The following is a 23,874-nucleotide window of genomic DNA, read 5'->3' as shown; positions in this document are numbered from 1 at the left end:
AGAGCTAAACAATAGTTGCAAAAGAGGGCCAGCACTGTGGTGTAGCTGGTAAAACTGCCGCCTGCAGTGCGGGCATCCCACATGGGCACTGGTTCTAGTCCCAGCTGCTCCACTTCTGATCCAGCTCTCTGCTATGGCCTGGGAAAGCAGTGGAAGATGGCCCAAGCCCTTGGGCTCTTGCACCCATGTGGGAGACCTGGAAGAGGCTCCTGGCTTTGGATCAGCACAGCTCCAGCTATTGTGACCATCTGGTGAGAGAACCAGCAGATGGAAGACCTCTCTCTCTCTCTCTTTCTCTGACTCTGCCTCTCTGTAACTCTGTCAAATAAATAAATCCTTAAAAAAAAAAAAGGCTTGAACTGAAGGGAAGGGCACCACCTAGTGGCCAAAAGAAGGATACCATCTTCAGAGGTACCAGCTGAGACAAGAGAGAGCAGTGATTCCCTTTGCCCCTTGGAAAGTGCTGAAATGGAAAGTAAGCCGGTGTTGTGGTGTAGTGGGTAAAGCAGCTACCTGTGATGCCCGCATCCCATGTGGTGTGCCCAGGAAAGTAGCGGAGGATGGCCCAAATGCTTGAGCCCCTGCACTCATGTGGGAGGCCTGGAAGAAGCTCCTGGGACAGCTTGGGCCATTATGTTCATTTGGAGAGTGAGCCAGTGAATGGGAGATCTCCAACCCCTACTCCGTGGCTCTGCCTTTCAAATAAATAAATAAATCTTTAAAAAGGGGGGGGGGAGGTATGTGTGTGCCAGCACTGTGGTGCAGCAGGTTAAAGCCCCACCTGCAGCCATCAGGTGCCATATGGGTGCCAGTTCAAGCCCCAGCTGCTCCACTTACAATCCAGCTCCCTGCTAATGCGCCTGGGGAAGCAAGAGAGGATGGCCTAAGTCCTTGGGTCCCTGAACCCACATGGGAGATCTGGAACAAGCTCCTGGCTCCTAGCTCCTAGCTCCTAGCTTCAAATTGGCTCAGTTCCAGCCATTGCGGCCATTTGAGGAATGAATCAATGGATGGAAAACCTTCTGTCTCTACCTCGTTCTGTAACTGTCTTTCAAACACATAAAACAAATCTTTCTTAACAAAAGAAAAAAAGGAAGGTAATTTTATTAAAGATATTAAACCAATGAGCTCAGGGGAAGAAATAATTCATGGTCTCCCTGCACCCCAGGTCTAAACAAAAAAATTACCAGCAAGAATCAAATACCCTCAGTTTAGATTAAATGACATTTTTACTTACCAGTTTGAAGCTGCAGAGATAGAACATGAAAAACTGTACATGGCAGGAAGCATGGGTGGGCAACAGGAGTTTGTCAAAGATGGTTATCAGATCACGGTATAAATCCTTTGTTTTGTTGTTATCAATCTTACCTATAGAGAAAAATTGGTATTTTAGTTTTATAGATACATATTTCAAGCTATAAGCTTCATCTGCCAAATTTTAAAACAGAATGCATTAAGAATCTGTGCAATATCCATTAAGCTACAATGAAAACAAAATTCATTAGCAGGGAGCTGGAGCAGGAGCAGAGAAGCCAGGACTAGGAGTAGCTGATAGTGTCATAAACGGTGGTTTAACCAGCCACACTGCACGATCAGTCCCTCAAACCAACATTTTGATCCAAACTTTCAAACTTTAGGCTTTGATTTTCTTTTTTGGGAAACTTCTATTTTTCCCATGAACAAACTTCTGTTTTGTTTTTAATTTATTTGGGGGCAGAGAGAGACAGCAAGTGTGAGCACTCTCTCCCCTCACATCTGATGGTCCACTCCCCAAATGCTTATAATGGCCAGGATGGGCCTGGGGCTGGAGCCAGGACACAAGAACTCAATCCAGATCTCCCACTTGGGTAGCAAGGATTCAGCACTCAAGCTATCACTGCTGCCTCCCAGGGTCAGAAATGACAGGCAGGGGAAACTGAAAGCTGGAGCAAAGAATCAAACCCAGGCACTTCAGGGTGGGACTCGGGTGTCATAACCGGTTTCTGAACCAGCAGGCCAAATGCTCACTCCAGATTTTCCTTTTTAAATATAATCCACTACTGCCAAGGAAGCAGGACTTCCCACACATACTGCTGTGATGTCATAAACATGAACCCTTCTTTACAATTTATTTAGCTGAAGCTCTTTGAGGTAGTAATTCTACTGCTAGGAATTTTATCACAAATAATTTGACAATATGTGTGTAAGGATGTTCATTAGACTGTTATTTGTAATCTTGACAAATAAGGTCAATATGACCAATAACAATATTTTATAACAGTGAATGGCATCATAAAGTATTCTCAATACATATAAAGCACAGATATGAAATATAACAATTAGTGTGACCCCCTAAATGTACAAAAAATATACATATTCACAGGCTAAGAAAAAGACATGCATCAACACACTAACAATGGTTCTCAGAAGAGCAGGAATGCAGACACTTAAACTGTCTTTACCTTCCAGTAGTTTCCAAATTTTCTCTCATCAATGTATTCAATTTGTAACAGCAAAACAATCAACACATAACAGTCAACTCAGATTCAAGTTCTATTAATCAGAAACATTGAGCTCATCTTTTTTTTTTTTTTTTTGACAGGCAGAGTGGACAGTGAGAGAGAGAGACAGAGAGAAAGGTCTTCCTTTGCCGTTGGTTCACCCTCCAATGGCCGCTGCGGCCAGCGCGCTGCGGCTGGCGCACCGCGCTGATCCGATGGCAGGAGCCAGGAGCCAGGTGCTTTTCCTGGTCTCCCATGGGGTGCAGGGCCCAAGCACCTGGGCCATCCTCCACTGCACTCCCTGGCCACAGCAGAGGGCTGGCCTGGAAGAGGGGCAACCGGGACAGAATCCGGCGCCCCGACCGGGACTAGAACCCGGTGTGCCGGCGCCGCAAGGCGGAGGATTAGCCTAGTGAGCCGCGGCGCCGGCCGAGCTCATCTTTTTAAAGTTTATTTTCATTATTTATATGGCAGAGAAGAGAGAGAGACAGAGTGAGTTATCTTTCATCTGTTAGTTCACTTGGATATGGAATGCAGGCGTCCCAAACAATGGCTTAAATTGGTGTACCCAAATGCCTGCCCCACTGAGCTCATTCCTAAATCTGAGCAATGTGAATGGAAAAACTCTTGTGTTGTTCACAGCAAACCCTCTAGACTAACAGTTTCACATGGGCAAAAAACTCAGTATAGGGCCGGCGCTGTGGCACAGCAGATTAATGCCCTGGCCAGCATTAAGCGTATGGGCATGGATTCAAGACCTGGCTGCTCCACTTCCTATCCAGCTCTCTGCTATGGTCTGGGAAAGCAGTAGAAGATGGCCCAAGTCCTTGGGCCCCTGCACCTGTGTGGGAGACCTGGAAGAAGCTCCTGGCTCTGGATCAGCACAGCTCCAGCTGTTGTCGCTGGTTGGGGAGTAAACCAGTGGATGGAAGACGCCCCCCTCTCCCTCTGTGTCTCTCTCTCTCTCCTTGTCTCTCTGTTTGGCTCTTTCAGATAAATAAATAAATCTTTAAAAAATAATTAGAACAGTGAAAAGATCAGCGCATTGAAGATAAATATAACTGAACCTGAATCCCAGTCCCACCATTTTAAAGTTAACTGATAGGCCGGCGCTGCGGCTCAATAGGCTAATCCTCCGTCTGCGGCGCCGGCACACTGGGTTCTAGTCCCGGTCAGGGCGCCAGATTCTGTCCCGGTTGCCCCTCTTCCAGGCCAGCTCTCTGCTGTGGCCGGGGAGTGCAGTGGAGAATGGCCCAGGTCCTTGGGCCCTGCACCCGCATGGGAGACCAGGAGAAGCACCTGGCTCCTGGCTACGGATCAGCGCGGTGGGCCGGCCGCAGCAGCCACTGGAGGGTGAACCAACAGAAAAGGAAGACCTTTCTCTCTGTCTCTCTCACTGTCCACTCTCAAAAAAATAAATAAATAAAAATAAAGTAGCTGATGATGGCAAGTATGCTAAACTCTAAATCTTTTTAAACCCATATTCAAAAGAAAAATTTTATAGGAGTTTTATTAGTACTAGAGATAACATATTGAAAATGCCCAGCCGCCGGTTCTAGTCCAGCTGCTCCTCTTCCAATCCAGCTCTCTGCTGTGGCCCGGGAGGGCAGTGGAGGATGGCCCAAGCCCTTGGAACCCTGCACCTGCATGGGAGACTGGGAAAAAGCACCTGGCTCCTGGCTTCGGATCAGCACAGCTCCAGCCGCTTCGGCCATTTGGGGAGTGAACCGACAGAAGGAAGACTTTTCTGTCTCTCCCTCTCACTGTCTGTAACTCTACCTCTCAAATGGATGGATGGATGGATGGATGGATGGATGGATGGAAGGAAGGAAGGAAGGAAGGAAGGAAGGAAGGAAGGAAGGAAGGAAGGAAGGAAAGAAAATGCCCAGCAAGGAGCGGGACACATTAGCTGCTGTTATTACTATAGGTCATTACCATCCACAGAGCACACATCCTTAATGTAGGACAAAAGCAAGGAGAGCAAGATGTCCAGGCGTTCAGCTACGGGATGGACCATCTGATCAAGCCGTTCTGGATCAGCCTTGGTTTCATGCTCAGTTTCTTCATCTTCATCCTTTGAAGATAAAAAATAAGAACTGACATTTAAAAAAAAAAGTGGTTTAGTGGGAAAACTGTTGCAAGTGATTATTTCCTCTCAAAGAAAAAAAAAGACACAGAAACCTTTCCAACAGGAGCTCTCATGTAGGCACATGAATCAGAACCATGTGTAAAGTTTAAAATACACACATGGGGCAGGGCTGGCACTGTGGCACAGAGGTTTAAAGCCCTGGACTGAAGCACCAGCATCCCATATGGGCGCCGGTTCTAGTCCTGGCTGCGCCTCTTCCGATCTAGCTCTCTGCTATGGCCTGGGAAAGCAGTAGACGATGCCAAGTCCTTGGACCCCTGCATCCACGTGGGAGACCCGGAGGAAGCTCCTGGCTCCTGGCTTCAGATTGGGGCAGCTCCGGCCATTGCAGCCATCTGTGGAGTGAACCAACTTATGGAAGACCACTCTCTCTGTCTCTACCTCTCTCTGTAACTCTTTCAAATAAATAATATAAACCTATTAAAAAAAATACACACATGGGGTAGGCATCTGGCCTAATAATTAAGCCACCAGTTGGGATGCTTTTATTCCTTAATCGGACTGCCTGGGTTCAATCCCTGGGCTTGCTCCTCATTGCAGCTTCCTGCTAATATGCACCCTAGGAGGCAGGAGCTCAAGTAGCTACGTCCTTGCCATCCATATGGAAGACTTGGATTGAGTTCCCAGCTCCTGGCTTTAGCCTGACCCAGCCCCGGTTATTGCGAGCATTTGAGGAGTAAACCAGCAGATGGGAGCTCTCCTTGTCTTTCTCTCTCAAATAAAATGAAATAAAATAATGAATAAATAAAAATTTAGGGACAGGCACTGTGGAACAGGAAGCTAAGCTGCCACTCGGTGAGCCTGCATCCCATATAACAGTGACTGAGATCAAGTCCCACCTCCATTTCCAATCCAGCTTTTTGCTAATATGCCTGGGAGGCAGCAGATGATGGCCCAAGTACTTGAGTTTCTGTCATCCATGCGGGAGACACAGACTGAGCTCCTGGCTCCCAGCTTTGCTTGGGCCCAGTCCCAGATAATACAGGCATTTGGAGAGTGAACCAACAGATGGAAGAGCTCCTTCCTTCTGTCTCTTAAATAAATTTAAAAAAAAAAAAAAAAAAAAAAAAAAAAAAAAACCTTTAAACAATAAAAATCAATGTAGGGGCTGGCACTATGGCATAATGGTTAAAGCCACTGCCTGCAGTGCCAATATCCTATATGGGTGCAGGTTCGAGTCCTGGCTGCTCAACTTCCAATCCAGCTCCCTACTAATGTGCCTGGGTAGACAGAGGAAGATGGCCCAAACACTTGGGCCCCAGCAACCACTGGGAAAGCAGTGGAAGATGATTCAAGTGCTTGGGCCCCTGCACCTGTGTGGGAGACCCGGAAGAAGCTTCTGGCTCCTGGCTTTGGAGCAGCCCAGCTCCGGCCGCTGCAGCCATCTGGGGAGTGAACCAGCAGATGGAAGATCTCTCTCTCTCTGTAACTCTGCCTTTCAAATAAATAAATAAATCTTAAAACAAAAACAAACCAGAAAGAAGCATTGTTTTCAAGCATACAACTGATAAAACATACAAAACACTGAAGTATTTTTCTATTCATCACTGCCTCACAAAACACATGTGCTTTACAACACACAAACACTAAGAATGAAAGTGAATCATGTCACTAAACTCAAATTCAAAGCCTCGCAAACAGAGCAAGTATATATACGAGGCAGTAAATAATACTGCAGTTAAGTACTACTTTCAGGAATCATTTACAAGTCTGTTGAATTATTTTATGTGTTTTAACTTAAAGCCTTGAAAAAGATGAGACATCACCAACTGTCTCTTCAGACCCCTTGCAACAATGAACTATAAATGCCGGTTTTCATTTAATAGAAATGCTGACGGGCTTGGTGCTGTGCCGTGGCGGGCTAAGCCTCTGCCTGTGGTGCTGGCATCCCATATGGGCGCCAGCTTGAGTCCCAGTTGCTCCTCTTCTGATCCAGCTCTCTGCTATGCTCTGGGAAAGCAGTGGAAGATGACCCAAGTGCTTGGGCCTCTGTACCCACATGGGAGACCTGGAAGAAGCTCCTGGCTACAGATTGGCCCAGCTCCAGTCACTGTGGCCATTTAGGGAGTGAGCCAGTGGATGGAAGACCTTTTTGTCTGTCTCTCCCTTTCTTTGTCTCTAACTCTACCACTCAGATAAATAAGATCTTTTAAAAAAACAGAAATGCTGACCATATTAAACAACCCTTCCGTGGAATCCGTCCCTCCACAAGTCTGAGCAGCTGTTTCCTCAGCGTCTTCGATGTCCTGACGGGGTGCATTCACCTGCATCGCAATAGAGAAGACAAAAGAATAAAGCATCGAAACCCTGACCGTGCTACATGGGGCTGGAAAGCGTGTGACAGACATACTCCAGAGGTGTCTACATGGGCACCTTTCACAGCACCAGGACACAATCAGGGTGATGTGGGTCATGAAGGAACTTAAGTATCAACCAAACCCCCTTTACCGCATACTCAAAATCACCACCAACTGTGACACGACACACTCTAACTCGGCCTCCCACACAAGTTCAACATTTATTCCATCTTTTAATAAGCTCAACACACACACAGATGCTATAGAACTGCATCATCAATTAACTGAGCAGAAAAATAAACTGTGAGCCAAATCTGAGCATCACACTTCAAGTATCTTCTTGAACATTCTGAATCATGCCTTTGTTGCTGTCTATGCATGGCCTTCTTGGTAAACATACTCTGAAATATTCCCTACAATGTTTTAGACAAGGACTTTACAAAGATTATGTATGCAGCTGGCCAGAGAAGTATGACTCCACTTGAACCCTGAGCCAGAGAGCCCAATTTCTAACTCTCCAAGACCTGACTCTCACTTTCCTTTTCCCCTAAAGCAGGGGTAGGGAACATCATGGCTGCAGGCTGTCAAAGACCTGCAAAATAATTTGGTCTGGCCCTGCCAAGGCAACCGCAGGAGGGACTCCAAAATTCAATAAATCTATATAGCAGGCTAACTTTTAAGAGGATAATTTTGCATGGCCCATGAATGGTGTTATAAATCCCCAAATGGCCTTTGACAGAAAACAAGGTTCCCCAGCTCCGCCCTAAGTATCAACGTTTGTCTTTACCAACAATTTTATCTCCTTTGTCCACAAACCTGTTCATTCTCCTCAGTCCTAAATCTTCTCTCACTGTTGCTCCATGCCCTCTTCATGCCACAAAGCCCAAAATTTCAAACAGCCATCCCCACTGGGCTCTCGGACTCCTCCAAACATGGCCCTCCAGCCATCTGCTTCTATGGCAAAGACCACCTTCCAACCATCAGATCCAAAACCAAAGACTTGGCCGGCACCGCAGCTCACTAGGCTAATCCTCTGCCTTGCGGCACCGGCACACCGGGTTCTAGTCCCAGTTGGGGCGCCAGATTCTGTCCCGGTTGTCCCTCTTCCAGGCCAGCTCTCTGCTGTGGCCAGGGAGTGCAGTGGAGGATGGCCCAAGTGCTTGGGCCCTGCACCCCATGGGAGACCAGGATAAGTACCTGGCTCCTGCCATCGGATCAGTGCGGTGCGCCAGCCGCAGCGCGCTGGCCACAGCGGCCATTGGAGGGTGAACCAACGGCAAAGGAAGACCTTTCTCTCTGTCTCTCTCTCACTGTCCACTCTGTCTGTCAAACAAACAAACAAACAAACAAACAAAAAAAGACTTATGTTTTTCTCATCTTCCTTCAAAATGTCAACACCTGCTGGAGCTGATCAAACCCTTCCTTCTCAAAGGTCTGCCTCGAACACCCATACACACTCATTCTAAACTGCATCATTCCAACTGCAACTCAACTGCCTGGAAGGTGTTCTGTTTGTTCCCGACCCACAACTCAACCTGTCCAAAATGGAACTCAGAGCTCCCAACTCCTCCTCTTGACATTTCTAATTAATGTTATTGGCAACACCAAGATTTTATTTCAATCCCTTTCTACTCAATTCATTTTTCTTATCATCTGCTTCCCTAATTCTAACCAGTCTCAAAGACTAGTGCAAGTACTTGGCATAGTAATTAAGATCCTCATAGTGCAATGTCTGGGTTCAAGTCCTGGCTCCACTTCCAGTTCCAGCTTCTTGCTAATGCATACATATCCAGGGAGGCAGCAGGATATAGGTTAAGTACTTAAGTCCCTGACACCCATGTGGGAGACCTACATTGACTTCAGGGCTTCTGGGTCCAGCCTGGCCCAGTCCTAGCTGTTGTAGACATTTTGGGAGGATATGTCTGTCATTGTCTCTTTGCCTTTCAAATAAATAACAAAGAACCCAACTCACTTTTCCTGAACAATGTTGCTAGAATCTACTGCTTCTTTTCATGTCTCCTGCATCTTACTGCAGGACACTTTTATAGATTTATTTATCTGGAGCAAGTGCTGTGGTGTAGCAGGTTAAGCCGCTGCCTGCAGTGCCAGCATCCCATATGTGTGCCAGTTGGAGTCCTGGCTGCTCAACTTCCAATCCAGCTCCCTGCTAATATGCCTGCAAAGACAGCAGAAGACGGCCCAAGTGCTTGGGCCACTGCAACCACTTGGGAGACATGGAAGAAGTCCCTGGCTTTAGCCTGGCCCACTCCCCCCAACCCCCAACCCCATTTCAGCCATTTGGAGAATAAACCAGTGGATGGAAGAGCTCCCCTCCCCATCTCTCTCTAATTCTCAGTTTCAAATAAATAAATCTTTTAAAGAAATTCACATATTTGAAAAGCAGAGCAATAGAAAAAGAGAGAAGGACAGAGAGACACAGAAGATAAGAGAAAGAAATCTGTTGGTTCACTCCTCAAACAGTCAGTTCACTCTTCAAATGGGCCTGATGGTCAGGGCTGGGCCAGAAATCTAAAACTCCATCCGGGTCTCCAATGTGCACGGCAGGGACCTAGGTACTGGGGCCATCTTTCACTACCTTCCCAGGTGCACAAAGGACTCAGATATGAGATGCTGGCATTGCGAGTAGCAGCTTCCCTTGCTGTGACACAGTGGCTGGCCCTGCAGGCTTTTTTTTTTTTTTTTTCTAAGATTTATTTTTATTTATTTGAGAGACAGTTACAGAGAGGCAGAACCAGAGAGAGAGGTCTTCCATCTACTGGTTCACTCCCCAAATGACCACAATGTCCACAGCTGACCTGATTCGAAGCCAGGCACTTCTTTTGGGTCTCCTAAGGATATGGGCCACCTTCTACTGCTTTCCCAGGCCATAGCAGAGAGCTGGATCAGAAGTGGAGCAGCTGGGACTCAAATCGGTGCCCATACAGGATACTGGCGCTGCAGGCTGGGGCTTTAACCTGCTGTGCCACAGCGCCAGCTCCTCTGAGGCCTCTTTAAACAAAACAGAAAGCTTTCAGAATCTCATCTCAATGTCACTCCTCAGGAATGACTTCCTTCCTGACTATATCAGGTTCTTGAGCTCATAATAACACATGCATTTTCCAAAACCATACTTGACAGCTGTGTGGCTGTGTATGCACTGCATCGACCCCGGCACTGTGAGAGCCGCTTGTAATTCCCAGCACACAGATGGAGGTGAAGAAATGAAGCAAAGGATGGTAGAACTGGGGATACTGCTCCACTGTTGTTACTGCTGTTTCACATGCTCTGATTATAACAAATACCAAATATTCAACGAATTCAACTCAAGGAGAAAAATATTCAATACTCACATCCAACTTGAGTAGTTTTTCAATAACAAGTTCCAGAATTTCATGCCTCAAAGTTGGAAAATACACACTTATCCTCAGTAAGTTATGAACGTAACATTCCTAAAGCACAAAGCATAAAGAGATAGACATTTCAACAGAGAATGTTTATAATTCTATAACCAAAATATCAATTATACTTCTTTAATTTAAATACACAAATAAAATAGGTGACACCGCAATACAGAAACTGTTTCCTTAAAAAAAATTGTACTATTATTATCATCATTTGGGAGACAGAGAGTGAAGGAAATGGAAGCAGGGAGGCAGAGGGAAGCTCCCATCTGCTGGTTTACTTCTGAAATGCCTCCCGTGACCAGGCCTGGGTCAAGCCAAAGCTAGGAGGTAGGAAGTGGGAACTCAATCCACGTGTCCTACTGGAGCCACAAATGCTGTCTCCCAGCATCTACATTAAAAGCAGTCGGAACTGGGAGCCAGAGCCAGACCTGAACCCGGGTACTCTGACATGGAATGTGTGTGTGTTAACTGCTAGCCCAAATACTTGCCCCCAAACTGTATTGTCTTATATATGTATTTATTATGTTCATATAATGACCCCAATTATCTCCGGCAAATTGAATTTGTAATTTACATACTTCCAAAGAGGTTTTTTTTTTTTTTTTTAAGATTTTTTATTTATTTGAAAGAGTTACACAGAGAGAGGGAGGGAGGGAGAGAGAAAGTCTTCCATCTGCTGCTTCACTCCTCAATTGGCTGCAACAGCCAGAGCAGCACCGATCCGAAGCCAGGAGCCAGGAGCTTCTTCCAGGTCTCCCATGTGGGTGCAGGGGCGCAAGGACTTGGGCCATCTTCTACTGCTTTCCCAGGCCATAGCAGAGAGCGAGACTGGAGGTGGAACAGCCGGGTTTCAAACTGGCACCCATATAGGATGCCGACACTGCAGGTAGTGGCTTTACCCGCTCCACTACAGCGCTGGCCACAAAGAGTTTTTAAAATAACTTTTTAGCCAGTGCCATGGCTCCCTAGGCTAAACCTCCGCCTGCGGTGCCAGCACCCAGGGTTCTAGTCCCAGTTGCTCCTCTGCCAGTCCAGCTCTCTGCTGTGGCCCGGGAAGGCAGTGGAGGATGGCCCAAGTGCTTGGGCCCTGCACCCGCCTGGGAGACCAGGAGGAAGCACCTGGCTCCTGGCTTCAGATAGGTGCAGTGTGCCAGCCACAGCGCGTCAACCGTAGTGGCCATTTGAGGGGTGAATCAACGGAAAAGAGAAGACCTTTCTCTCTCACTGTCTAACTCGGCTTGTCAAAAAAAAAAAAAAAAAAAAACTTTTGGGAGCCGGCGCCCTAGCTCACTTGGTTAATCCTCCACCTGCGGCGCCGGCATCCCATATGGGCACCAGTTCTAGTCCTGGCTGCTCCTCTTCCAGTCCAGCTCTCTGCTGTGGCCCAGAAGGGCAGTGGAGGATGGCCCAAGTACCTGGGCCCTGCACCCACATGGGAGACCAGGAAGAAGCACCTGGCTTCTGGCTTCAGATAGGTGCAACGCCAGCCATATCGGCCATTTGGGGAGTGAACCAACGGAAGGAAGACTTTTCTCTCTGACTCTATTAACTCTGTCAAAAAAATAAATAAATAAATAAATAAAAAACTTTTGGGGCCATCATCGTGGTGCAGCAGGGTACTACTTGTAATGTTTGCATCCCTTTTGAGGACCGATTTGAGTTCCCTACTGCTGCTCCATTTCCATTACCAGTCTAGCTCCCAGCTAATGCACCTGGGAAAGCAGAAGATAGCCCAAGCACTTTGGCCCCTGATACCCATGTGAGACACCTGGGTGGCATTCCAGGTTCCTGGCTTTGGCCTGGCCCAGCCCTAGCCAATAAGACCACTTGGGGGGGAGGGGTAGCACTGTGGCACAGGTTAATCCTCTGCCTGAGGCGCCGGCATCCTATATGGGTGCCAGTTCTAGTCCCCGCTGCTCCTCTTCCAATCCACCTCTCTGCTATGGCCTGGGAAAGCAGTAGAGGATGGCCCAAGTCCTTGGGCCCCTGCACCCATGTGGGAGACCCAGAAGAGGCTCCTGGCTCCTGGCTTTGGATCAGTGCAGCTCCAGCCATTGCGGCCATTTGGGGAGTGAACCAATCGACGGAAAACCTTACTCTCTGTCTCTCTCTCTCACTGTCTGTAACTCTACCTCTCAAATAAATAAACAAAATCTTTAAAAAGACCATCTAGGGAGTGAAGGAATGGATGGATCTCTAACTCTGCCTTTCAAATAAATATAACAAATCTTTAAATATATATATAAAACTTCATTAAGACATAATTCATAGAGCATACAATGTGCAGACTTACAATGTACAACAGTTTTTAGTACATTTGAGCTGCCTAATCATCACCATCACCAATTATAAAACATTTTTATCAGCCCTAAGAGAAACTTCATATCCATTAGTATATTCCTAAAAAGCGCAGTCCTAGACATGCACTACTCTTTCTTTCCTATAAATTTGCTTATTCTAGACACTTTGTATGTTAAGTCATATAACATGGCCTTTTAGCTCATTTCTAAGATTCGCTCATGCTGAAACAGGCACAACATTCCTTTCCATTGCCAAATAGTATTTCATTGCACAGCTACACCATGTTTTCTTTCTCTATCCATCCGCTGATGGACACAAGCAGTGTCTCCTCTGGGGCTATTATGAGCAATGCTGCTGTGCACCAAAGCACACACACATATCTTCATTTCTCTGGGGTACACATCTTGCAGTGGCTGGTTATTTTCCCCTTTAATATTAAAATTATAACAATTCTTTATGTATACAAATCCATCAGATTTATGATTTGCAAATATTTTCTCTCATTATTTGGGATGTCTATTGATTTTTTAAAAGGCACAACAATTTTTAATTTTGAAGTCCAAATTACATATTTTTTCTTTGATGGCATGTGCTCCAGCTCTCAATCCAGAAATGACTGCCTTGGGGAGGGGTGGGGTCTGACCTGTAGGCCATATAAGGCTTTCCAGCTCATCTGGTCTGACCTTGCCAAGGCAACCACAGGTAGAACTAAAAAATTCAGTAAATCTACAGCTGGTTAATTTTTAAGTTAATATTTTTTTAAAGATTTATTTTCATTTATTTTGAGAGGCAGAGTTAGAGAAAGGCAGAGGCAGAGAGAAAGGGGTCTTCCATCCACTGGTTCACTCCCAAAATGGCTACAATGGCCAGAGCTGGGCCAATCTGAACCCAGGAGCCAGGAGCTTCTTCCAGGTCTCCCACCTGACTGCAGGGACCCAAGGACTTGGGCCATCTTCTGTTGCCTTCCCAGGCACACTAGCAGGAAGCTTGATCGGAAGTGTAGCAGCTATGACTTGAACTGGCAACCACATGGGATGCAGGCACCACAGGTGGAGGCCTCACCCACTATACCAAGTATTAAACTGGTAATTTTTATATGGCTCATGAACAATGTTATAAATCTCCAGATGGCGCTGGTCAAAGAAAAGGTTTCCCACCCTTGGATCTAATAGCATGGAAATTTATATCTGAGTTTTCTTCTAAGATTTTTATCTCTTACAATTAGTTCTTTTATCCATTTGAGTCATTTTTGTATGTGGATATCCATATACTTTTTCTTTTATATGAGAAGTGGCTTGGGAGATGGAAGAGAGAAGACATACTAGCTGGTACACAGTCCAGATGTCCACAATGAGTAAGGCTGGGCCAGGATGGATGTGAGCTCAATCCAGGTCTTCCCAGGTGAGTGCCAGGAACCTAATCACCTGAACCATCACCACTGCCTCCCTGGGTCTGCCTGAGCAAGAAGCTGGAGCCAGGCACCAGAGCCAGAATTGAACTCAGGCACATCAATGTGGCAGACAGGCATCCAAATTGCTAAGGCTAAACAACTGCTCACATACACTTCATTGTTTTGCATGTATTCTTCCACTGTCACAGCACCATTTCTTGAAAATATTTCTTTCAACCCAGTTAAATTACCTTGAACAGCAGAATTTTGCATACTGACCTCAAATCCCTTAACTACAATGTGTTCATTTATCAGCTCTAATATTTCCTAGGATTGTTCAGGATTGACACATAAAATCACATCATCTGCAAAACAGTTTTACTTTTTGGGGGAAGCATTGTAGCACAGTGGGTAGAGCTGCTGCCTGCAACTTCGGAATCACACATGGGCACTGGTTCAAGTCCCAGCTGCTCCACTTCTGATACAGCTCCCTGCTAATGAGCTAGGAAAAGCGGGAAGATGGCACAAGTGTTTGGGCCCTGCTACCCACATGAGACACCCTGATGAAGCTCCTGGCTCCAGACTGGCCCAGCCCAGGTTGTTATGGCCATATGAGGAGTGAACCAGCGGATGGAAGATCTCTTTCAAATAAATCAATCAATCATCTCAAAAAAAAGTTACTTCTTCCACTCCATCTAGATGCCTTTACTTCTTTTTTCTCACCTAACTGCCCTGGCTAGGTAAGTGGTAGGGGTGCACATGCTCATCTTGGCTCACATTTTAGGGAAAAGCTTTTGGTGTTAGCTATGGGGTTTTTAAAGATTCCTCTTATCAGGTGGAAAAAGTTCTCTTCTGCTTTATTTAAAAAAAAATTTTTTTTCATATATATTTATCTGAGAGGCTGAAGAGAAAAAGGGCTCCCATCTGCTGGTTCACTCATCAGATGCCTACAATGGCCAGACCTGCTCTAGGGCCAAAGCCAGAAGCTATGAACTCTCTCCAGGTCTCTCACAAGGGTAGCAGGAATCTAGCTGCTTGGGCAATCACTGTATGTTCCAGGATCCGCATCAGCAAAAAGCTAGACCCAGGAGCCAGAGCCAGGTATTGAACCTCGGCACTCCAACGTGGGGCACAGTGCCTTAACCACGAAGCTAAGCACCCACCCCTCCCTTCTGCTTTTGTCCTGATCAGGTTTTAAAGTTACACATTTTTGTTTCATTTACTGAGCTGATCATGTGTTTTTTGTCCTTTCTTCTACTAATACGGTGCAGTCTATTAATTGATTTTCAGATATCACATCAACCTCAAATTGCCAGGCTAAATCTCGGTTGGTCATGGTGTGTAATTGTTTTTCTGTTATTACATTAAGTTTGCAAGTACTCATTGAGGATTTTGTACACACACACACACACACACACGAGACACAGTGACTCAACATTCCATTTGAAGCAGAACATTACAAACATCAGCAAAAGTTACTCCTTATCTAGTATGTGTAATAAACTTATTTAGGAAAAAATAATATGTGCTACAAAGCAGCCACTATCAATTAGTGAAAACTATACAAATAACCTAAATACTTCATGAAAACTCAGCCTTCAATGATAGGAGGCTCTGCTTCCACTTTCAAATAAGGAACGTTTATAATCAATAATATATGAACTGTTATCTCCCAGTAATTCTTATCTGTGTAAACACTAAACCCCCGTAGATATTTCTGAAATGGACTCTGACCATGACTTGAACACAGTAATAAGAGAAAAGGGCATTGGGAATCCCCATTAGTCACCTGCTAAGAAAGGCATAGGATTCAATTTCTTAGTCCTAAGTTTAAAGACGGGGTGGACATTCGGCAGAGGGTTACATCAGCTGGAATGCCCGCATCCCACACTGGAGTGCCTGCGTTTGAGGCCAGGCTCCTGAATCCGGCTTCCTGCTAATGTACACTCCAGTAGGCAGTGGGTTCTGATTCAAGTAGTTGGATCTCTGCCCCTCACATAGCAGACCTGGACTGAGTTCCCAGCTCCCTGGGCATTTGAAAGAGTGAACCAGTAGATGGACTTCTCACTCTTTTTCTCATTCTGTCACGTAAATTAAAAAAACAAACAAAAGTAAAACAAAATGAATCCACAAGACAAAACAACTTTAAAGAAAACTACCATCCAAAATAAATCACAAAAAGACTTTTCTATTATTTTCCTCATGAAAAAATTTCTTACCAATGTTCTTTCTGATTTTCGAACAAAAGGAAACTTTTCGACCAGTATTGGCATAAGAAACCATGGTGCCCTGGGGGGGGGGGGGGGGGGGAGACAAGAAAAAAAAAATCAACCAATCCACCTTAACTGGGTGTTGCAGGAAGATAACATTTCCATTCTATGAGCAAATACGGATTGATACGGGGCAATTAGTAGCCCTAACCTCAAGCAACTGAAATAAAATGAAAATATAGCTGCAATTAAATCTAAAACTACTTAAGGGAAAACAATTTTCTATTAACTTTGACAGTAAAGGAGAGTTTTTTCCTTACAAAAGCTTAACAGAGTTTCAGTTTAAAATCTACAAATTTCCCACTACACATACACATTATTTTAAATGTGAAAAAAGCTATCAACTTGGATTAAGTTAAAAGCATTAAATAAAAGGAACTAGAAGTCTACCCCTTCAAAAGAAATGCAGAAATTGGAAAAGCTTTTCTTGTACTAAAATTTTTATTCATATGGCATCACACACAGGGGTTGAAAACTTTTAGATATCCTGTCTCTTCAAGATAAAAGCAAAATTCCATCCACTATACATGTATCGCTTGCAAAAAGCAATTAAGATAATGAACAGAAAGCTGAAATGCCATTTTCTGTACATGGTGATTGTTTCCTAAGATCTGAATTTTGATGCTATTAACATTTTATAATTTTCTGCCAATGGACTATAATTTTCTTAAGGATTTAAACATTAGGATCCAAAGTAACAAAAGTACTCACGAAGGGACATATCGTGCTATTATTTGCAAGGCTCTGTGACATGTGTCAAAATTTCCAGGAAGATCTATAAGGAGAAAAGTTGAGCATATGAGCGTCAAAACAACACCAACAGACGGGCGTTGTGGTGCAGCAGGTTAAGCCGCTGCTTGGGATGCCTGTGCCCCCTATCAAAGTGCTGGTTCAGGAACCAGCTTCTTCTACTTCCCATCCAGCTCCCTACCAATGTCCCTGGGTGGATGACAGTACTTGGGTCCCTGCCACCCACATGGGAGACCTGGATAGAGTTCCGGATGCCTGGCCGTGGGCCTTTGTGCAGTGAACTAATAAGTGGAACATCTTTCTTTCTCTGTCACCCTGCCTTTCACATAAATAAATAAATTCTTTAAAAAAAAAAAAAAACACTGAAAACTGAAAAATTACATACTTGAAGCTAAAAACATGTGCTTACTGACTGAATAATTCATCAGAAAAATAATTTCAAGTTTTATGTCACATCCACCAGCAAAGATTAAATAAATGGTCTAATTACATAATTAACACAATTAAGGCAAATGATTACATATTAATACCAAAATAAAACACTGATTCCATTAAAGGTTATCACTGCTTCAGTCTACTTTTAGAAAAGATGCTGAAGCCAGGAGCTTCTTCTGGGTCTCCCATGTGGGTCGGGGCCCAGGGACTTGGGCCATCATCCATTGCTTTCCCATATACGTTAGTACTGAGCTTGATCGGAAGTAGAGCAGCTGAGATTCAAACTGGCGCCTATATGGGATGTTAGCACTGCAGGCCGAGGCTTAACCTGCTGTGCCACAGTGCTGGCCCTAAGGCCAGTATATTTACCATTCAGCATACATTCATTCTCTATGACACAGTATGCATTCTTGGCTTTATCCATTATTATACTTACTATCATCTTCATCATCAGAATCTGAAACATCTATGTCACCTTCCTTGATGATCACTCGCGCTTTTGAGAAAAAAAGAAAATGTATACTCTGTCACTGACCTAGATAATGAACAGCTCTACAAAAGAAAATTAATATTCTCAGAATTCAAAAGTGTGATGATTAAATTTACAGCTTGAAAAAAAAGAAAAACAAGAATTAAAGCAACTACAAATTCCTAAATAAGACTTCCTAATAAGCTCACTGAAGCAAATCACAATGCATAAAAATCACAGCAAAAAATGAATCCAAATACCTCCATAGCGGACTAACATTTGCCAGGACTAGTACCAAAACAAGTACTGAAATCTTTCATGGTGGCAGGCTCTCCAATGGGTAAGGGGAAGGTAGTATATTAATGATGAGGAATTTTTTAGGAAAGAAAAATCAAAGCAAACAAAGAAAAATCACTTACGAGGTACAAAATGAGAAGCAATCATGCTGAGACATGGCCTAAGGAAGACAGTCTGTGCGGACACAAGATTACCAAGAAAAGCCAAATACTCTTCTACCACTGTTTGACTTCTATTTAACCATGGCAATTTCTGGAGTTGGGGGAGGGAGATAATGGAAATAGTTAATTGGTACAATATATACTATTTTCAAAGTATTGAATTACATACTAGACAGTGAAATAAATAGCAAACTTACCAACAGAATGTTGATGAGCTGCTCAAAGTCTTTGGTCAAATACATAATAGAAGAGCGGAATTCTAACAGCCAGTTAATGATCTGGTCATCCTTAATTTGAACAAAGAAAAGTACTTTTATAAATCACTAAGATAACAGAAAATGCAACTACCTTACACCAGTCATTTATCAGTAATATGCAAACTGGGGGGAAGTTACACACTTGGAATTAAACCAAAGTTGTGTATCAAAGATGTCACAATAAGCTCTCCCATGGTTAACTCTGCGACACAGGAAAATGAATTTAATGCAATACTTCAAACTGATCATTTTGTTTGCTTTTAAAAAGTGAAAAAAAAAACACACACGCACACACACACAAAAGAAACAAAAAAAAAAAACAAAAAACACCTGGAATGAACTTAAAAAAAAAAAAAAAGGCACACAGGCAGAGATCTTTCATCCACTGGTTTACTTTCCAAACACCCTCAACAGCTAGGGTCAGACCAGGCTGAAATGTGCAGCCCTGAACTCAATCCAAGTCTCCGTCAGCTGGCAAGGACCCAAGTACTGAAACCATCACTGCTCACCTCCCGGGATGGGCATTAGCAGGAAGCTGGGTTGGAAGTAGAGGAGCTGGGCCAATCTGAAGCCAAGAGCAGGCTTCTTCTGGGTCCCCCACACGGGTTCAGGGGCCCAAGCATGTGGGCCATCTTCTAGTGCTTTCCCAGGCCACAGCAGAGAGCTGGATAGGAAATGAAGCAGCCAGGACTCAAACCAGTACCCCTATGGGATGCCGGCACTGCAGGCGGCAGCTTTACCTGCTATGCCACAGCACTGGCTCCAGATACCTGATATTTTTTAAAGCTGCACAATTATAGCAGAGTCAAATGAGAAGACCATAAGGACCAACAACCACCTCTATTTTCTCTATATTCAAGCTGACCAGAAAGCACACTGATAACATTCAGTCTAGGCTGACCAACTAGGGTCATCAATAAACTTAAGTTTTTCTAAACCCAATCTGTGGCTTTTTTAAAAATGCATTAACGTGTGTTTTCTTTAAATGACAGTTCCAGTACTCCATGAAATAAATTTTCAGGCAATAAAATCATTGCTCGTGATTTTAGTGACACACACACAAAAAAAACTATTAAAAAGAAAGCTATACTGGGGGACAGTGCTGTGGTGCAGCAGGTTAAGAAGTCTGCAACACCAGCATCCCATACGGGCGCTGGTGCGAGTCCTGGCTGCTCCACTTCCGATCCAGTACCCTGCTAATGTGCCTAGAAAGGTGGCAGAGATGTCCCAAGTGCTTGGACCAGAAAGAAGCTTCTGGCTCCTGGTTTCAGCCTGGCCCAGCCCCAGCTATTGCAGCCTTTTGGGGAGTGAATCCGCAGGTGGAAGATCTCTTTTTCTGTCTCTCCCTCTCTAATTCTTTCAAATAAATAAAATAAATCTTTAACAAAAAAAAAAAAAGAGAGAGAGAGAGAGAAAGCTATACATAAAAATGAACCAGTTACACAAAATAAAAGCTATATAAAGGTTATTATTTATATTCATGTATATATACAACATACACAAGAAAAAAAACTATGGAGAAAAACTCCCAATTTGTGAAAGAAAATGGTTAATGTTCATTAAGACCCAGTGTGGGCAGTGTATGTGTTTGTATGTGAAAGAGAGAGAGAGAAAGAGAGAGAGTGAGTGTGTGTGTGTGTGTGGTAGTGGGGGGGGGTTGGGTTCTTTTGGCACAGCAGCTTGGCATGTCTGCATCTCATTCTGCAGTGCCTAGTTCAAGTCCCAGCTCCTTTGCTACTGATGCAGCTTCCTGCTAATGCACACCATGGGAAGAACCAGATGATGGCTTAAGCACTTGGGTCCTTGCCACCTACGCAAGAGACACAGAGTGAATTCTAGGCTCCTAAATTTGGCCTGGCCAGCCCTGGCTGCTGTGGGCATTCAGGGAATGAATGACCCAGCAGACAGAAAATCGATGTCCATCTGTCTATGTCTATCTCTTTGTTTTTCAAATAAAAATTTAAGAAAAAAAAAAAACATAAAAAAGGCTGGCATTTGGCACAGCGGTTACTGAGACATCCACCTCCCATATCTGAATTCCTGGTTCAAGTCCAGATTTTCTTTCAGTTCCAGCTTCCTGCTGATATACACCCTAAGAGGCAGCAGGTGACAGCTCAAGTGGTTGAATTCCCACTTCCCACCTGGGAGATCCAGGTGGAGTTTCCAGCTCCTGGTTTTGCCCTGGCCCAACCCTGGCTGTTGCAGGCATTTGGGCAATGAAACAGCAGATGAGAACTCTCCTTTCTGCCTTTAAAATAAGTTTTTATTTGTAAAAAGATGTATTTACTTCTTTACTTGAAAGGCTGAGTGACAAGAGATCTTCCATCTGCTGGTTCACTCCCTAAATGGCCACAACAGCCAGGACTGGGACAGGCAGAAGCTAGGAGCCAGGAACTCCAACCAGTTTTCCCAGACTGGTGCAGAACTCAAGTACTTGGGTCATCTTCCACTGCCTTCTCAAGAGCATTAGCAGTAAGCTGGATGAGAAGTGAGCTGGCACTCAGGGGCTGGCGTTGTGGCAGAGAGTGTAAAGCTGCCTGCAATGCCAGGATCACCTATGGGCACCGGCTTGAGTTCCAGCTGTTCCACTTCTGATCCAGCTTCTTGCTAATGGGAAAGCTGCAGAAGATGGCCCTAGTACTTGGGCCCCTACACCCACGTGGCAGATCTGGAAAAAGCTCCTGGCTCTTGGCTTCAGTCCAGACCAACTATAGCTGGTGCAACCATTTGGGGAGTAAATCAGCAGATGTAAGATATCTCTGTCTTGGGGCTGCCACTGTGGCACAGTGGGTTAAAGCCCCAGCCTGCAGTGAGGCCATTCCATATGGGTACCAGTTCGAGTCCTGGCTGCTCCACTTCTAATCCAGTTCTCTGCTATGGCCTGGGAAAGCAGTAGAAGATGGCCCAAGTCCTTGGGCCCCTGTACCCAAGTGGGAGACCCAGAGGAAGCTCCTCGCTCTTGGCTTCGGATCAACGCAGTTCCGGCTGTGGCAGCCATTTTGGGAGTGAACCAGTGGATGGAAGACCCCCCCCCGCCCCGCCGCCTTTCTGTAACTCTGCCTTTCAAATAAAAAAAAAAAAAAAAATTTTTTTTTTTGACAGGCAGAGTAGACAGAGAGAGAGAGAAAGGTCTTCCTTTTGCCATTGGTTCACCCTCCAATGGCAGCTGCGGCTGGCGCACTGCACTGATCCGAAGCCAGGAGCCAGGTGCTTCTCTTGGTCTCCCACGCAGGTGCAGGGCCCAAGCACTTGAGCCATCCTCCACTGCACTCCCGGGTCACAGCAGAGAGCTGGACTGGAAAAGGAGCAACCGGGACAGAATCCGGCGCCCCGACCGACTGGGACTATAACTCGGGGTGCCAGCGCCGCAGGTGGAGGATTAGCCTAGTGAGCTGTGGCACCAGCCATAAACAAATAAATCTTTAAAACAAAACGATATCTGCCTCTCCCTCTCTCTGTAACCCTATGTTTCAAACAAATAAATATATCTTTCAAAAAACACATACAAAAAACAAAAAAAACAAAAAGTCCAGCATTCAGATATTGAATTTTGGCTTTGAAGGCAGTGGCTTAACCTGCTATGCCACAACACTGGGCCCAATAAATTCTTTTTTTCCAAAAAGAAAAAAACCAGTAGGAGAAAGACAAACAATCAGTATCAAACCTACAATGACAGAATATTAATAAGAAGCATCATTCAGTGCAGGTAGGGTGTCTTACACTATACATACATATCTCTTTCTAATCCCAAAATCCATGCAAGGGGGTAGGTTTTATAGCATAGTGGGTAAAGCTGCCACCAGCAACACTGGTATCCTATATGGGGATGCCAGTTTGAGTCTCAGCTGCTCCACTTCCAATCCAGCTCTCTGCTGTAGCCTGGGAAAGCAGTAGAGGATGGCCCAAGTGCTTGGACTCCTGCACCCAGCTGGGAAACCTGGAAGAAGCTCCTGGCTCCTGGCTTCAATCGCCTCAGCTCTGGCGGTTGTAGCCATCTGGGGAGTGAACCAGCGGATGGAAGATCTCTTTCTCTCTGTCTCTCCATCTCTAACTCTGCCTTTCAAATAAATAAATAAATCTTTAAAAAGAGGAGTAAAATCTATTGTATCCCCTTTCACTTTTTTTTGGACAGGCAGAGTTAGACAGTGAGAGAGACAGAGAGAGAAAGGTCTTCCTTCCGTTGGTTCACCCCCAAAATGGCCACTACGGCCAGTGCGCTGCGCCAATCAGAAGCCAGGAGCCAGGTGCTTCCTCCTGATTTCCCATGCGGGTGTGCAGGGCCCAAGCACTTGGGCCATCCTCCACTGCCTTCCTGGGCCACAGCAGAGAGCTAGACTGGAAGAGGAGCAATCGGGACTAGAACCTGGTGCTCCAACCCAGACTAGAACCTGGGGTGCCAGCACGGCAGGCGGAGGATTAGCTAAGTGAGCCTTTTACTTTCAAACAGCAAAATCACGAGGCTACCATTTATACTGCTCCACTTTAAAAAGTAAACCAGTCACAGACTTTGAAGATTTAATACTGCACTATTAGAAGCAAGCTACTTGTTGGCCAGCACTGTGGCTCACTAGGCTAATCCTCCACCTGTGGCGCTGGCACCCTGGGTTCTAGTCCCGGTCGGGGTGCCAGATTCTGTCCCGGTTGCCCCTTTTCCAGTCCAGCTCTCTGCTATAGCCAGGGAGTGCAGTGGAGGATAGCCCAGGTTCTTGGGCCCTGCACCCACATGGGAGACCAGGAGGAAGCACTTGGCTCCTGGCTTCGGATAGGCGAGTGTGCCGGCCATAGCAGCCATTTGGGGGGTGAACCAACGGAAAAGGAAGACCTTTCTCTCTGTCTCTCTCTCTCACTCTCTAACTCTGCCTGTCAAAAAAAAAAAAAAAAAAAAAAAAAAAAAAAAAAAAGGAAGCAAGCTACTTGTAACAATCCTCTGAAGCAGCAAGCACACACAAACTCATGTGGTTACAAAATACATAAGAAAACAAAGAGATTGTTCTTTGTATCCGAGAAAGAAGGCAAGAGTAAGGAAGCTTTATAGAGCAAGCAATGCTTCTGCTGTCTTCAAAGGGCTGGCGTGAGCATTTTCTAGAGGTCACACTCCTCCGAGACAGCAAGGCCTGTTTTCAGAGAACTGAGACTCCTTCAGGACGGCTGGCTATTATGACGAGGAAGACAACAGATCAAACTGGGGAGCAACGAGCCAAATAAATGAGGACG

The 23,874-nt window shown here is 45.1% G+C and overlaps 1 protein-coding gene across 2 annotated transcripts in view; it reads right to left on the bottom strand.

Moving 5' to 3' along the window:
- The window catches only part of RRN3 (RRN3 homolog, RNA polymerase I transcription factor), a 48,941-nt gene that overhangs the window by 13,569 nt on the left and 11,498 nt on the right, over nucleotides 1–23,874 (bottom strand). Inside the window, exons 4-12 of one of the 2 annotated variants that reach the window (XM_002711743.5) lie at nucleotides 18,601–18,690; nucleotides 18,365–18,494; nucleotides 17,913–17,972; nucleotides 17,003–17,066; nucleotides 16,241–16,310; nucleotides 10,277–10,375; nucleotides 6,801–6,893; nucleotides 4,416–4,554; nucleotides 1,238–1,368 (exon numbers count right to left, since the gene is read on the bottom strand). In XM_002711743.5, the coding sequence (XP_002711789.1) occupies nucleotides 1,238–1,368; nucleotides 4,416–4,554; nucleotides 6,801–6,893; nucleotides 10,277–10,375; nucleotides 16,241–16,310; nucleotides 17,003–17,066; nucleotides 17,913–17,972; nucleotides 18,365–18,494; nucleotides 18,601–18,690 (876 nt within the window). The remainder of the gene's footprint in view (nucleotides 1–1,237; nucleotides 1,369–4,415; nucleotides 4,555–6,800; nucleotides 6,894–10,276; nucleotides 10,376–16,240; nucleotides 16,311–17,002; nucleotides 17,067–17,912; nucleotides 17,973–18,364; nucleotides 18,495–18,600; nucleotides 18,691–23,874) is intronic. The other variant, XM_008257804.4, reaches the window with a different exon arrangement.

Source organism: Oryctolagus cuniculus, chromosome 19 (assembly GCF_964237555.1).
Source record: "Oryctolagus cuniculus chromosome 19, mOryCun1.1, whole genome shotgun sequence".
Taxonomy (NCBI): Eukaryota; Metazoa; Chordata; class Mammalia; order Lagomorpha; family Leporidae; genus Oryctolagus; species Oryctolagus cuniculus.
This window is presented reverse-complemented; position numbering and strand designations above follow the sequence as displayed.